The sequence below is a fragment of the Centropristis striata genome, chromosome 15 (assembly GCF_030273125.1).
Source record: "Centropristis striata isolate RG_2023a ecotype Rhode Island chromosome 15, C.striata_1.0, whole genome shotgun sequence".
Taxonomy (NCBI): Eukaryota; Metazoa; Chordata; class Actinopteri; order Perciformes; family Serranidae; genus Centropristis; species Centropristis striata.
The window spans coordinates 25,886,872-25,902,959 of NC_081531.1; the positions used below are offsets into that span (position 1 = coordinate 25,886,872).

General features: G+C 38.8%; 2 protein-coding genes across 2 annotated transcripts; one reads left to right on the forward strand and one right to left on the reverse strand.

The window, feature by feature from the left end:
* Nucleotides 1–34: 34 nt before the first annotated feature.
* Nucleotides 35–15,534, reverse strand: LOC131986229 (uncharacterized). The gene is made up of 8 exons (XM_059351081.1): nt 15,054–15,534; nt 12,422–13,003; nt 9,589–9,605; nt 5,352–5,485; nt 4,974–5,271; nt 4,622–4,815; nt 3,889–3,947; nt 35–912 (listed from the first exon to the last, which is right to left on the reverse strand). Exons 1-8 carry the CDS (start codon nt 15,517–15,519, stop codon nt 149–151), a joined length of 2,514 nt encoding a protein of 837 aa, XP_059207064.1. The 5' UTR covers nt 15,520–15,534; the 3' UTR covers nt 35–148.
* On the forward strand, nt 1,966–5,785 carry LOC131986598 (claudin-like protein ZF-A89). The gene is made up of 3 exons (XM_059351633.1): nt 1,966–2,044; nt 3,384–3,423; nt 4,637–5,785. Exon 3 carries the CDS (start codon nt 4,857–4,859, stop codon nt 5,487–5,489), a length of 633 nt encoding a protein of 210 aa, XP_059207616.1. The 5' UTR covers nt 1,966–2,044; nt 3,384–3,423; nt 4,637–4,856; the 3' UTR covers nt 5,490–5,785.
* Nucleotides 15,535–16,088: the final 554 nt, after the last annotated feature.

Sequence of the window (16,088 nt, forward strand, 5' to 3'; positions counted from 1 at the left end):
GCATTTGCCCTCCAAAAAACAAACAATGCAGTGATCATGTGAAAGGTTAATTTATTAAAAATAATGAGTAAAACATCTGAAAGCCAAGTTAAAACCATAAAATCACTTTTAAAGGGTTTGGTCCAGTTTTCTAAAGCATGCCGTCAGTTCAAACATAGGCTCCGCTGGCTGCCGAGCGCGGGGCGGAATATTTGGCCGAGTATCTGCTGTCAGAACGCTGCCGACACTGGCAGCAGAGAAGTGCTCCTCCGATCAGCAGGATTCCGGCCGATCCCCAGCCGATGAACAGCGCAGCGCCGAGCTCTCTCCTCTGCGGATCACTCATGATGGGGTTGTAGAAGTTCCTGATGACCACATGTGCAGACCAGGACACTGGGATCAGGCACAGGAGGCCGCCCACGATGAAGAACACCCCCGCAGAGATGGCTACCTTGCTCTTGGCGTCCTCGTCTTCGATGCAGTTGGTGCATTTCCCCCCTGCGACGGAGAGCAGGATCCCCATGAGGGCCACCAGGATGGAGATGACGACCAGGGCCCGGGCGGCCTGCAGGTCCCGAGGCAGCGCCAGCATGGAGTCGTAGACCTTACACTGCATCTGACCTGTACTCTGCTTCACACAGTTCATCCACAGGCCCTCCCAGAAGGTCTGCGCCGTCACAATGTTGTTCCCGATGAACGCGGACACCTTCCACATGGGCAGGGCGCAGATGATGATGTCGCCCAGGAAGCCAACAGTTGCCAGAAAGACCCCCAAAATCTGGAGACCTGCAGATGCCATATTTGTTTGTCTGTCAGTGAGCAGAAGCAGCAGTAAAGAACCACAAGGATCCAAGTTCTCCCCTGCAGCTCTTATACCCACACAGTCCACTCTGGCCTCTCCTGATTGGTTGTTCACAATCAAATTGAAAACACCTGCTCAAGCTGAAATGTGGGGGTTTCTGCAGCTGCTTCAATATCAAATGCACTGTAAAAAAAACCAACTGTTGTTTTTACGGTAAGAAAAACGTCAGCTGTGGTTGCCAGAACTTTACCATAATAAATACGGTGAAAGTTTTTGTAATATTACGGTTAACTTATATTAGCAATGTTGATTTCACATTTAAGATTGCTATTTTATTCCATATTTTACTGTAAAAAATAAAAAGTTTTTTCATCAAAAGAAACGCTGTTTTGCCATATAATTAAGAGGAAAATACTTAAGCCGCATGAAAGATTTTACAATTAAATATTACAGTATATTTCTGTTAGAGATATGGTGTTTAGTACATTTAACAGTGAGAAAGTATTTTTTTTACAAAAAATAAATGCAAAAATGATGGCTTGTATATATATTACAGTATATTTTTTGCTACAGACATGGTGCCAGTGTATTTTACAGTGGAGCAATGTACAAAATTAAAAATAAAATGTAAAAAATACTATTTTGGCTGATATATGCATTCATTGTTACTGAAACTGAATTAACCCATTTACCATTTTACGGTCTGTTACTGTCATGGTTTAGCAGTTTTTCACCGTAAAATCTACAGACATTTTTTACAGTGTGTTCTGCTTCAAATACATTTATTTTTAAAAAGCATCTTTTAATCCTGAAATATCTCCACCAATTCACATGCATGTTTAATTTATTTGAAATATTCCGTTTTTCTCTAATTAATAAATAAATGATGAATGAAGCATGTTCAAAACATTAGGAAAAGTCTCAGGAACATAGTTTTATTTAAAGTGTGTGTGATGATTTTTCATTCTGCAACATGGAAAACAAATTCTATAAAGTTTCTGTAGAAACCGTTATATTTTTGTTATTTGATTATATTTGATTGTTGACTGCTTGCTCACCACTTTATTTCATGTTCTTTTACCAGTGCAGCAATCAGGCTGAGTGATTCCACCTGATGAGCCTCAGCTGCTCTGATGGCTGGTGCATTAAAGCACCCTCAACAGAGACAGGCTTTCTTTTCTTTTTTTCTTTTTCTTTTTCTACATGAAGAGGACGACGTGCAACACTCCTCTCAGCCTGTTGCTTTCTTCAACTAAACAAACAGTAAGAGTTTTCTATGGAATGGAATAGCCACGGGATATGACTGTCATTAACTTGCATTGTGGGCGTCCCGGTGGCTCACACTGGTAGAGCGCTTACCATGTAGGCTGAGTCCTTGCTGCGGCGGAGCCGGGTTCGAATCCGGCCTGAGCTCCCTTTGCCGCATGTCTTCCCCTCTATCACCCCCTTTCACTCTATCACTTTCAATAAAAAGCATAAAAATGCCAAAAAAAAAAATATAAAAAAACAAAAAAACAAAAACAAACTTGCATTGTAGCGAAATCCGTGTCAGTTTCACGGAAATTTGAGTGATTCCGTGGCTATTCCACGGATTTTGAGTTAAGCGAATCTGTGGCTATTTCACGGATTCCTGAGTCCCATTAACTAAAATCATTCATGTAGGTTGGAATAGACCATGTGAGCCCTGGAACTGCACTGCACTATATTACATTTTTTTTTAAAATTTAATTCGGTTAAAACGGTCTGGCAGTAAAAGTTGCCAAACAACCGTGAAATAATAAACAGCTGTAAGTTATTTTACATGTATCAAAAAATACAGATACAGTAAATATCTGTATACAAACAAACATATATCCGTGGAATAACTTGTTTTCTTACTTTATTATGACTATTTGCTGCCAGACTTGTCACTCACTTTTTTACTTTTTTAAATTCACTTTAACATTAAATTTAAAGTTTTGTTGTTGGAAAACAAAGTTGCCTTAATTTTACAATCAACAGCTTGTATTTTGTATTCTTCCATAGAACAACTAACACCATCTCTAATAATAATGTCTCATAATAATTTAATTATATTGTGCTGAAATACAACATGGATAATAAATACATGTAATTAGTTAAATTTGTTTTTATCGTGCAGTTTTAATGGGAAAAAAAAATTCTATTGACATTTCACTGTTCAAAAGAATTTAACTGTTTTATATCTCAGCAATAATACATGCAAAATAGAATAACTACAATAAATGGATAAAATTTTAAATAAAACGGCCATCTATGCAACAAAAGCAAAAAACAACAACTTGCCAGCTGATGACTAACTTCATCAATTAATTAAATCTCCAGATCATAAAAATATTTAAGATGCATTTCTTAAAAATTAAAGTAATGATATTTATACCACTTAGACATGCTTTTGCAATTTTTTTTACACAAATAAAGCAAATGAACAAATTTTATTCTGTTCTCCAAGGCTTCTTAAAAACAGTTTTAAAAAGCAGGGGGATAAATAGTTAAAACACTGATTAAAAACCACTATACAATCTTAATCTACAGTATGATTTTCACTCTATAAAGTTGGTTTTTTATGTTAATATTTCTGCAGGTTGGAACAGACTGTGAGCCTTGAATCTCGACTAGTGAAGGTAAAGCAGTAAAAATTATTTGTTTTTATTTGGTTAAATAAAATTGACTCTTTTCACAAGTAAAGGCAAACATTTTTAATGCATAAAATGCCTCCTGTCATTTTTATCCTTTTAACCTCTTTGTTTTTTTTAATATTGCGTATGAAATATTCCTGTGCTGGCACCCATCAGCCTGATTGAAGCTGATGGGTGATCAGTGTCAGGGGGTCACCTGAGGGCCACTCTCACATGTTTCAGAGCAACACAAATGGCGCTGTTATGTCACAAGAGGCCCCCCGACCACAAGGGCAACTTGAAACGAGACTTGATGACCCCACAAGTCACTGCATTTCTAGAGAGCCGTATTGAAAAGCCTTTTTGTGGGACGAGAAACGGGGTCATCAAGTACCGTGTGCATGCAGGGAATCCCTCCAAGTGTGTCCCAAATACACAAGCAAGAGAAGTGATTGTGTATTTTTACCTTACCTTGCATGGACCGAGCCTCACATCCACACGCTAACCATTCATTTGTGTCCAGGATTCCTCTGTAAGGAATGCAATTCAAGGTTAATTTAACAATGAAAGCTCTGAAACTAATTGAGGTCCCAGTGAAAACTTGTTAACCCTCTAACCCCCCTGTCTTAGTGCAGAATAACAGTTATGACAGAAATCATATGCAAGTTGAATTTCCTAATAGAATTTATATAAGAACTCTTTTCCAAGTGTCACAAATGTACATAATGAAGTATTGTCATGTTTCCAGCTTCTCCTGTCCTGTCCTCTCCTCTCTGCTCTGTGTAAACAGATTTTCAGTGAATATTTGTCACGTGACTGTTTGTCTCAGCAGAATCAATCATGGCTTCAGTGTTGCTGAGGAGCAGAATTTAATGTTTTAACAGGATCTGGTTAGTGCAGATGCTTTATTTAATTTAATGCTTTTCTGCTAAACAAGAGGTTCAGGATGTATCAACCTTGCAGGTTTCAATATGAAATTCAGTCTCTTTTGCCTTTTTCATTTAACTTTTGCAATGTTGGCACTTGAGAAAAGTCTCACGGTGCATTGTTCTAGATTAAACTGATTAAATGTGAGTAAAGTATGGACTTTGTTCAAATGAAATGCATGATAAAGTATGGACTTTAATAGGCATTTAATTTTAACAAAGTCCATACTTTGTTAAAATGAAATGATGGTAATGGACTTGCAGCAGCTTCTTCCAACCTCAGACCGTAACAGTTGCAGGCTTTTGACTGAATCACACGGTCTGAGCTCTGCTGAGGCGGCGGAGGGCCTCCGCTCTGAGCTGCGTGATGGATGTTTATATCTGAGCCATGAAGCCAAAGCCCACCCAGAGGAGGGGGCTCCTCAGGGGCCATCTGTGGGTCGTATAAAAGAACTTCCCTGCGGCGGGAGAGCTTTCAGTAAGAGTGAAGCACCGAAGAACGATAAGGAGAGAATGGCGTCTTTAGGGCTGCAGATCCTGGGCGTGGGGCTGGCGGTGCTCGGCTGGATTGGAACCATCCTGATCTGCATGCTGCCCCTGTGGAAAGTCTCTGCTTTCATTGGGAACAACATCGTGGTGGCTCAGGCCATCTGGGAGGGCCTGTGGATGAGCTGCGTGGTGCAGAGCACCGGCCAGATGCAGTGCAAGATGCACGACTCGCTGCTGGGGCTGCCCCCGGACCTGCAGGCCGCCCGCGCCATGGTGGTCATCTCCATCCTCTTCTCCCTGTTCGGCCTGCTGCTGTCTGTCGTCGGAGCGAAGTGCACCACCTGCGTCGGGGACAAGGCGACCAAAGCCAGAGTGGCCATCTCTGGGGGGGTCTTCTTCTTGCTGAGTGGAGCTCTGTGTCTGGTGACCGTGTCTCTGCCTGCCAACACCATCATAAAGGACTTCTACAACCCCCTGGTGCCGGACGCCCAGAGGAGGGAGCTGGGAGCGTGTTTGTACGTGGGCTGGGGAGCGTCTGGACTGCTGCTGATCGGAGGCGCTCTGCTCTGCTGCCAGTGCCCGTCAAGAGAAGGTCGATATAACGGAGCAAAGTACTCTGCACCCAAATCCACAACGCCGGGGAAGGAGTTCGTCTGAGCGTTTGAACATGTGACTTTACATACAGAACAGACCTGATGAGTATCAGGTGTGATTTGAATAATTGTCTAACTTCACTGGTTGTTTGACTAACACGCTGGCCTTTTGTTTCCAGCAGACTGTGTCCTGTTACAATAAAGCAAGTTAGGATCGAAGCGTTTATTTTTTTACATTGTTCTGTGATATAATTTCAACACTAATTCAGTCTCAGAATCATGTATTTGTTTTCATTCAGACAATAAAGTGATTTTTGTTCAACTTCATCGGGTGGAAAATAAAGTTCTGTGTTTAAGTAAACGTTGAAGTTTCCATTTTAATAACTACTGCCTGTAAAGGTTTATTACAGATGGTTTTGTTTTTTAGGGGGAGACAGCAGCTCAGCACTGTTTCAAGTTGCTCATAAATCTGAATATAAATTAATCAATTGGTTAAGATTATCAAAGTGTAAAGGTTTTGAACATCAGTATATGAAGTCCATTCTCATAAGTTGCTGCAGCAGTTTTGGGGCTACAATTTGTTTCTCACAGTTGGTGTTGAATTTTACTTTTTTTTTTTTTTACTCATAAAAATGGTCAAGAATTCCTGTTAAATCTCACATTAGGACACCTAAGAGATAAGGCCTTAAACACCATAGAATTGCTTTTGGTAACTCAAATTATTTTTCAGGATTTCAGTGTTTGACAGCTAATGAATTTTAGTTGAATTTGTAATTATAATCCATGTTATAAGGCCTTTCTGCAAGATAAAAACTAAAAATTCTGGATGCACTTTTAAATTATAAAATTGGTATTTCATTACATCTGTACCATACATTTAACTTTGGTGCAAAGTCTTAAAAGGTTTATACTTTGGAACTGATTTAAAAAAAATAAAAAAAATAAAAAATCCCACATTCAGACACCAAGACCTTGAACACCAGAGAAAAATCCAAGCTGTGATTTGGTTTCAGAAACGCTCAGAAACGCTGAGAAAGCCCCTTATTGCCAACATAATGTGTAAAGCCATCCATCCTCTGAATGCTCTAGGTCTCTAGTTTGTGGTTGTAAAGTTTCATGAGGCTGTGATTATCCTAGAGGTCACAGCAGCTCATTTTATACACTGAGCTCAAGTAAAAGTTTCAATACAGCACCACTTATTTTAAGAGTGTGGTCTAAAGATGTAAAGCAGCATTTTTACACATTTGTGACCTTTCCTCATAAAATGGTTAAATTTAGCATTTTTGGAGTTTTCATTCATTTTAAGTTTTAATTTCGTTGAGAATTTTTGTTTTAAAATTCAGTTAGTTTGAGTTTTTTTTAATGAGTTTGCTAGTTTTAGTTTAGTTTTTAGTTTTTGAAAATGCTTAGTTTTAGTTATTAGTTTTAGTGTTAGTTTTAGTTTTTTGTAATGGGCTATGTGTTGGGTGCCAGATTCAAAGAGGTCATAATAAATGTTGCCTTTATTTCCTTTGGTTTATCCATCTCAGCCCCAATAAGGTTATTAACTCTTACAGTTCCAGGTGTTTTGAATTTTGGTTTGAGTGTAGACATCCCAGTCTCAGTAAACATATTTACCATGTGTTCCTGCATGTTCACTAACAGAATCCTCGGATAGAAACACTGGATTATGTATGAAAAAAGTTGACAAAGACAAAAACGAAGGACATATTCACTTTAAGTTACTTTTGTAACCTCACAATACAGTTTCAGATGTTGTTTTTAAAATTTTATTTTATTTTATTTCAGTTAACAAAAATGTTTTTTCAATTCTAGTTTTCATTATTTCATTAGTTTTCATTAACTATAATCTTGCTTTTGTCTAATACTTTAAGTACATTTACCGTACTTTTTACATCAGAAATGCAGGACTTCTATCATACTGCTACTTTTACTCAAAACAACTAAATGGCAAAAATTCAAACAGACAACAGTGAGAAGTTATAGTTGTGCATTGTTTGTCTTCTTAGACTACTTTCAGTTGCAAATGTCTAAAAAGAAAGGAAAGCTATTAAAGAGGCTCAGGATATATCGAGCTGACAGGACTTGGCAGATGTGCTGGCACTGTGCAGAGAGTAAATATCCATTCTTTGGCCATATCAAACAGTTCCTTAGCAACTTGAATCGGAGCATACACACGGTGTTGTTGCCTCTGGCAGCAACGACACAAACTGTAAATTACCATGTTAATACGGGGGCAGTGGAGCAAACCGCTCAGGCAGATACAGTAAATTCCCTGGAGTCAACTCCCATGAATTCCTGAAGGCCTTATCACACAGAGCAGTTTCAGTTTTATTAGTGTTTGCTGCAGGTGCAGAGTGAGCATGGGGAAAAACAAACATGAGAACAGAAGAGCTTTATGTCTGACGTTTAACCCTCTGGAGTCACAGTGGCGTCATCAAATTACATGACTTTTTCATGACGTCACAACAAAAACAAAGCCCTGCTGTCAACTTCCCCTTTAAGTACTGGTTTGAAACTCCATGACCAGAGATAAAGTAAAATATATTTAGGATAGAAATATTGACGTTGTGTGTTGAGGGTATAGGTTTGGATATTATTTTGGTTCTCTGAGTGGTGTGAAAGGGACCAGCCCCCCGTTTAAGATTGGAAAGGGTCTCGCTTTCTCTAATAAGTTTTTGACTTTGGCAAGTTTGTGTTTCTGTGTATATTATTAGAGGTATTTTGATTTACCCTATGTGAGGGAATATGAGTTGTGGGGGTTAGAGTTCTGTGCATATCCTCTGTAACCTGTTGATTAATTGTGAAAAAAAAATAATTAAAAAATAAACTCCCTTAAAAATTAGCAAATTTAATTTTGTAATATGCAAACAATACATGCACTGTGCAAAAGCAGCACTCAGTGCAAGTGATTCTGAATTGTTTGTGTCTACTGGTGAATTCTGCATAAAAGAAATGAATCAAGCTTCAGGTATTTGAAGATCTGAAATAGATCTCTATGCTCAAAATTTGATTTACAGCCTACTCTGTGATCATGTACTGCAAATCCATAATGTCTGTGTTTAAATTTTTTGGGGGGAATTAAGATAGTTACAATGGATATTTATGCACAACTCATTCACACATTAAGCTGACAAGCACCCTGAAGCACTATTTACATAACACATTCAAAACTCCCTTAAAAACAGCTAATTTAATTTGCAATGTGCAAACAATCCATACATTGTTAAACAACATCCATTTGCACGTTATTCTGAATGGTTTGTCTTTTGGAGAATTCGGAATAAATGTAATGAATCAAGCTTTGGGAATCTGAGGATCTGGATCAGGTCTGTGCTTAAAGTTTGATTAATATATATATATGTGTGTGTGTGTGTGTGTGTTATCCTCATTTTATGTCTTATATGTTATAATTACCACTTTTGTTCACATTTGCAACTTTTAAAATTCTCCATTGAGCATGGTTGTGCTTTGAAAAGAAAAAAAAAAAACATTTTCAAAATCAGATTTTTTTGCTGTGTTTTATGTGGTTCAAAATGTTAATCCAGTAAGTCGAAGTGAAAAAATAATTATCAGATCATATAGGTGAGGTTGTGCTGATAAAACACTATATCAACATAGTATTGTTAACATTTTTAAGTTGCATATACAGGCAGAATGAAAAGGATTCAAAAGCGGACGAAATAGCCCAAGACTCCAAAAAGTGAAAAAAAAAAAAAACAGCAGTGACCAATGTTTCATCACACAGTCGACTAAAAATACTTCATTTAAAAAATGAGCTCCTCAAATACAAATAATTTTGTTTTTAGCAGCAGTCTAAACAATATTTCACGTGTGTATTTAGTTGTTCTGCATCCTTTTAGTCTTTATTCATAGAACGACTCCTTAAAACAGCTATTCTGTGTGGAAAATAACGTAGCCTAGTTTCAGAGAAATGTTGCCAGTTTCAGACACACATTTGTGAAAAAGAATATCTAAAAAAACTGACACTATAGTCAGCCTTTAAAAAGGAAATGTTTCATTAAAAAACTACTACAAAAAGACAAATGGGTTTTTGTACTGTGCTGTTTTTTGTCACTTTCATCATTTCAAGCTCAAAATTTGCAGTATTAAAATGAACTCCTGAAAATCCAAATAATTTTGCTTTTAGCAGCAGTCTAAACAATATAATGTCTTTTTTTAGTCATGCATACTTTCAGTCTTTATTAATAAAACAACTCGAAACAGTTATTCTGTGTGGAAATTAAGTTTTAGAGAAATGTTGCAACTTTCAGCCACATCTGAGAAACCGACAGCATATGTCAGGCACAAAAAAAAATCTACTTAAAAAAAGACACATTTATGGTGCTTGAATTTGCTGTTTTGTCACTTTAAAGCTCTAAATTGTTTGAGTTGAGTAACTGCGGATATTGTCTAAATCAACCATATATACTGAATTCTCGCTCATATCAGGTTTAGCAACAACATTTCTAAGATTAAAGATCCTTGTGCAACTTTTTAGTGAGATTATGATTTGAAATAAACCCCTGAAATTAAACATCTCAGAACATCAGGCTTTGGGCAAGATAAGAACATCACTGCAAAAAAGCCAACTTGTATTTTTTGGCCTTAAACAGTGACTTAAGTTGGTAAAACTTGGAAGTATGAATTATTGACATTTAGGGTAATAATGTAAGTTAGCACAACAAAGGAAGCCAGTTGTCTGCTCAAAAACAAGTTTGTGAGTTGTTGTTACTTATATCTTTAAATTGGGGTTCACAACAAGGGATATAGTTCTGCTAACTCTTATTTCTTTGTTGTGAAATGCAGGAAAGCGGTGAAATTCATTAGCAAAAGCTAGCGGCTAACTGATGCTAGCGGCTAACTGATACTAGCGGCGCTGCTTGTTTCAGCTACAAGAGTAGCCATTAGCGTATCAATGCTAACTCAAAATTGTGGTCGCAACATTAGCTGACATTTCATAGCGGCGTTACAATCGTGCCAATTCAGCACATTGCAGAAGTTAGCAGAAGTAAGGATTAAAAGTTATTACAATGAAAAAACCAATGAAAAATAAAATTATAAGTTGGTACAACTTACAGTTGAGTTGACAAAAATCTGAATTCAGAGTTGAGCAAACTCAAAAACAAAACTTAAAATATTTAGTTGAATTGTCCAACTTAAAATTTTATCGAAGTTTGTTGCCTTGGAATTTTGAGTTCACCCAACTTTTCTTTTTTGCAGTGATGTTCATATTCTTATTTAAACATTCCCTGACTTTAAGATGTATAATCTAGATATTTAGATTTTTAAACTGACTGGTGAATCACTTCAGAACATATCTGTTAATTCTCGCCGGAGGCCAAATGTCAGGAAGCACAAAGATGACAGAATAAATGAGAAACAAGCAAGTAAAAGTACAAAAGTATCAGAAAATGAAGTTAAAGCATCCAAAGTAAAAGTACTCATTATGCAAAATGTTTTATATATATATATTTTTTTGCAGCATTGTATTGTAGTCAAGGGCTCATTTTAACTACCTAATATACTCTTATGAGGTTTAATTTATAATTTCATCATGTTTTTTAATGTTAAATCTCGACCTGATAAGTAATTAAAAATGTCAGCTAAATGTAGTGGAGTAAAAAGTACATTATTTCCCTTTAAAATGTGATGGAGAAGAAATATAATGTGACATAAAATGGAAATACGCAAATAAAGTATATGTGCTTACATTTTTAATGATTCAAATGAAAGCATTAAATCCTCACACATGAGAAGCTCATAATGAAATTATTAAAAATTACTAAAATGATTCACAAGATGCTCGTTAATTTGTTGCAGTGTTTTGTTTGGAAACACCTTCATTTGTGGAGTAACTAAAACTGTGTAGTGGAGTAAAAAGTACAATTATTAAGTATAGAATTACATAAAATGGAAATACTCAAGTACAAATACCTCTATACTTAAGTATACTGCCCTACAAAGTCTAACTGCAGTAACTACATTTCTGGTCAAAATTAAGTTATGACTAAAAAAGAACTCATTGATGTCAGTTTTATCTTGTGACAAAGTTTTAGATTTGGATTTTGCTTAATTACAGAGAAATTATGTTATAAAAATTGCAGTAACTACAAAATCCATCTCAAAACCAAAGTAGTCTGCTTTGACTGTGATTCAGTGTAGCCTTGTATTTCTTTATTGTGTTGAATAGTGAAGTCACTAATCATAAAAATCTAAAGTTTGTTTGATAGGGGAATTATTGTATAGGTGGTGAATAAGTAAAAAAAAGTGAGATAAAATTATATCAAGACATTACATTTTAATATTAAGTCTGAAATACAGAAATCTTTGATTACAGTTTTGAATCACTTTTAAATACACTCATAACAAATTCCATTTGAAAATGTTTATTCACTGAAAACAAAATATAAAAGCTGATGGAAGACAACAACAATGTAGTTACTGCATTACTATTAGAACCTTTTACAGCGATGCAAAACCAGAGCGCAGTAAATACATTTTTGGGGTCAAATGTCAAATAAATCTTTTTTTGCATAAAAATTACATCATCACTACACATTTCTCAGTTTTACCCTTTGTTTAGTTACTTAAACTTTGTAGGGCAGTTATAGAACTTGTGTAAATGTACCTAGTTATAACAACCATATCAATATGAATCTATATCAAATGAAAAAACACAGACATAGGAACGACGAAGGCATTTCTCAAAACATTGGCAGTTTTAAGTTAAGAAAACATTTTGAAATAGGTAAAATGAATAAGACCAATAAGAACAAAATGAGACATTTAAAAGATTAATTCACTTAGTTAGTCCAGAGAATACTTCTTAAAGGGATATTTAGAAGCAGCCTGAAACAAACTTCTTTAGATACAAAGGTGAACAAAAACAAGGTTTGATTGTTTTACAATTTATGCATTTAAAAATCATCTTTTTGCTGAGAACATTAACATCACGACACTTTTTCAGCAGCAATCGAAGCCCGAACACTCACACGTAGTCCACGTTTGAGGATGCAGTTCTCCCGGGGGTGAACTTGGCAGGGATGTAGGGCCGCGTGCCATCTTTGCGGGGGCAGTTGTTGCAGAGCAGGCCTCCCCCCAGCAGCAGCAGCCCGGCAGCGCCCCAGCCGATGTAGAGCGCCGCGCCCAGCTCCCTCCTCTGTGCCGCCGTCACCAGGGGGTTATAAAAGTCCCGGATCACAGCGTGGGCCGACCACGACACGGGGATCATGATCAGCAAGGCAGCTATGATGAAGACCACCCCGGACACGATGCACGCTTTAGCCTTGGCCGTCTCGTCCTCCATGCAGTTGGTGCACTTCCCTCCGACCACGGCCATGAGCACGCCGAACACGCCGACGATCACCGAGATGACCACCATGGCTCTGGCGGCCTGCAGGTCCTGAGGCAGCGCCAGCATGGAGTCGTAGACCTTACACTGCATCTGACCCGTACTCTGCACCACACAGGTCATCCACAGGCCCTCCCAGATGGTCTGGGCGGTGACGATGTTGGCCCCGACGAACGCCGTGACCCGCCACATGGGCATGGCGCAGGTGATGATGGTGCCCAGCCAGCCGATGAACGCCAGCAGCACGCCCATGATCTGCAGGCCCTGAGAAGCCATGATACGCTGCCACTGCTGAGCCAAGTGGAGAAGTGTTGGCTCGATCGGACGCTGTGAGAAGAAAACTTCTTCTCAGTGTGCTTCAGACTCTCAGGGTGGAGTTTCTGTGCTGCCAGACAAAAGAGGAAAGCCGACACTTGATAGCCACAAACCTTGTTCTCTCTCTGGTCATTGTCCCCCACACATACAAGCTTTGTTACCTCCAGCAAGACTCAGAGAGCTGGAACAATGGGTTCAGATACCCACCTGGGCTCACACACACACACACACACACACACACACACTCACACACTCACACACTCACACACACACACACACACACACACACACACACACACACTCACACTCACACACACACACACACACACACACACACACACACACTCTCTCACACTCTCAAGCCTTCAGTAAACACAAGAGTTCAGGGTAGCAAATTCAAATAAAAACAGTTCAGTAATCGGTGGAGGAAGAAGTATTTAGAGTATTCAGAGTACTTTACTGCAGTAAAAGTACTCATTCCACACTGTGAAATGACTCCACTATGAATAAAAGTCCTGCATTCAAAACTTACCAAAGTAAAAGTACAAAAGTATCAGAAAATGTACTCAGTTTTATATATTCCAAATATATTATTGGATTATTATTATTATTGATGCAGTTATGTAAGCAGCATATAACTATAGTGAATTTAAGACTAATTTTCACTATGTGATGCATTTTTATGTGGTTTATTTTAAAAAATACATAAGTCATAAATCATAAGTCATAAATCATAAATCATAAATCATTTTAAGTTGATTCTTTTTCTTTTCTTTTTTAGCTGTCAGCTAGTGCAGTGGGAAGTACAATATTTGCCTCAAAATGTAGTGAAGTAGAAGTGTAAAGTTACATAAATGTACACAAAAGTACTTGAGTAAATATACTTTGTTACATTCCAACATACATTATCTCAGCAGCCCCAAAAAGTTTTTGACATATATTCAACTGAAAACTGTACTTGTTTTTTTAATTGTAAATAATCTCTGAATTCTGTTTTCATTAATGTTTCACAGCGTTTAAACCTTTTTGGAGTCTTGGTTGTGTTAACTTTGAGTTTGGGTCGCAAAATAGTTTAATCTAATTCTAATCAGAAGGAAATGTTGTCGATTTTGACAAGATCAAAGGGACCGGTTGTGACTATTTCACACTGGCAGTTTTTTTCTTCTTCATATTTACTCTTTCAGAATGAAATACAGTTTCTGTGAGGCTGAAGTCCAAACAGCTTCGCCTGCAGGCTCACAGTTTGAAAAACCAGTTTCCAGCCACCTTGCCTCTTGTGTTCTCCGCCACACCTAAACCTGATCGACAGGAAAGTCAGACAACAGATGCTTCACAAACACTGCAAGGCTGCTTTTGTTTGAAAAAAAACCACAATCCTTGTTTTTTGTGCTCACTAATAAATACGAGTTATTTGTTCAATTTTAAAACCACAAAATAAAAATCAACACAAGAGATGTTTTATTTGTAAACAAAATATTTATTTACAGTGTTAGTGACACACATATTTTATAAAAACGACCCACATACAGCATTTAAAATGAGGTTATAGAACATTGAAACTACTCAGAAAAGACTTAATATTAACAGCCAAACATGTACAAATAACTGTGTTAAAACTGAATTTCCTCCTTGGGTGTGGTTCTTTTCTCGCCGGTTACTTCCTTTAAACACTCATGAGGAGAAAAACATTTTATTTTTGCTCAAGTGAAATCCTGAACACTCACAACCCAGTAGCACCAGTGCCTCTGTCCCATTAACTGACTGACTTCCAGCTCAGTTTTCAGACGTAGTCCTTGCCGGACGCCGGTGCCGAGGCCTCAGATCTTGCAGCCGTGTACTTGGCGGTGTAGGAGCCTTCGTCCTTGGGGGGGCAGTTGCAGCAGAGCATGCCACCTCCGATCAGCATCAAGGCGGCGGCCCCCCACCCGATATAGAGCGCGGCGCCCAGCTCTCTCTTCTGGGCGCTGACCAACAGCGGGTTGTAGAAGTCTCGGATGATGGTGTGTGCGGTCCAGCACACGGGGACGAGGCAGAGCACGCCGGCGATGATGAACAAGACTCCAGCTGCGATGCCCACTTTGGTCTTGGACGCCGGGTCTTCCACGCAGTTGGTGCACGACCCGCCGGCGATGCTGAGCAGGATGGCGAGGATGCCCACCACGATGGAGATGATGACCAGGGCGCGGGCGGCCTGCAGGTCCTGAGGCAGCGCCAGCATGGAGTCGTAGACCTTGCACTGCATCTGGCCTGTACTCTGGTGCACACAGTTCATCCAGATGCCTTCCCAGGACGTCTGCGAGGTCACGATGTTGCTCCCGATGAAGGCGGTGACCTTCCACATGGGGATGGCGCACACGACAATGGCGCCGATCCAGCCCAGGATCCCCAGAGCTGCGCCCAGGATCTGTAGCCCAGCAGACACCATCGTGAAGGAATGAAGCTCTGTGTAATCCCTCTCTCCGTTTGTCTCCGGTGATGGAGGCGAGGCAGGTGAGTTTGCACAATGGGAGAGAGTCAGAGCACAAGAGTAAATATGCTCTCCTCTCTGAGGGAGGAGGGGCCGCAGCTCTGAGGCTCCACTCCCCCAAACGACACAAACACATAACCTGTTTCCCCTCCCCCTCCAACCAACCTGTCTCACTAACTGCAACTAAAGAAATCACATTAAACTGCTTTGCATGCACCTCCACATGCATGACGACACACAGGTTTAACACTATATCAGCATCTTGTTAAAGAAAACATAATGCGAAACATTTATTTATTGTTTATTGTATGTTCCCTCTTCATCCCCCACATTTTTTTCAGTTTCACCTGAAGGGTGGAGTAACACCTGTGTGACTCAGTCTGCTTTAAATAACAATACCTCTGACGAGAGTTTCAGACAGACCAAATATGGTCACACGCTCGATAATTTTACGCTATTACACTTCCACAAACAATGTATGACGTGCTGAAAAAACATCCGGTATGTTCTTACTCAAGTGAGTCACA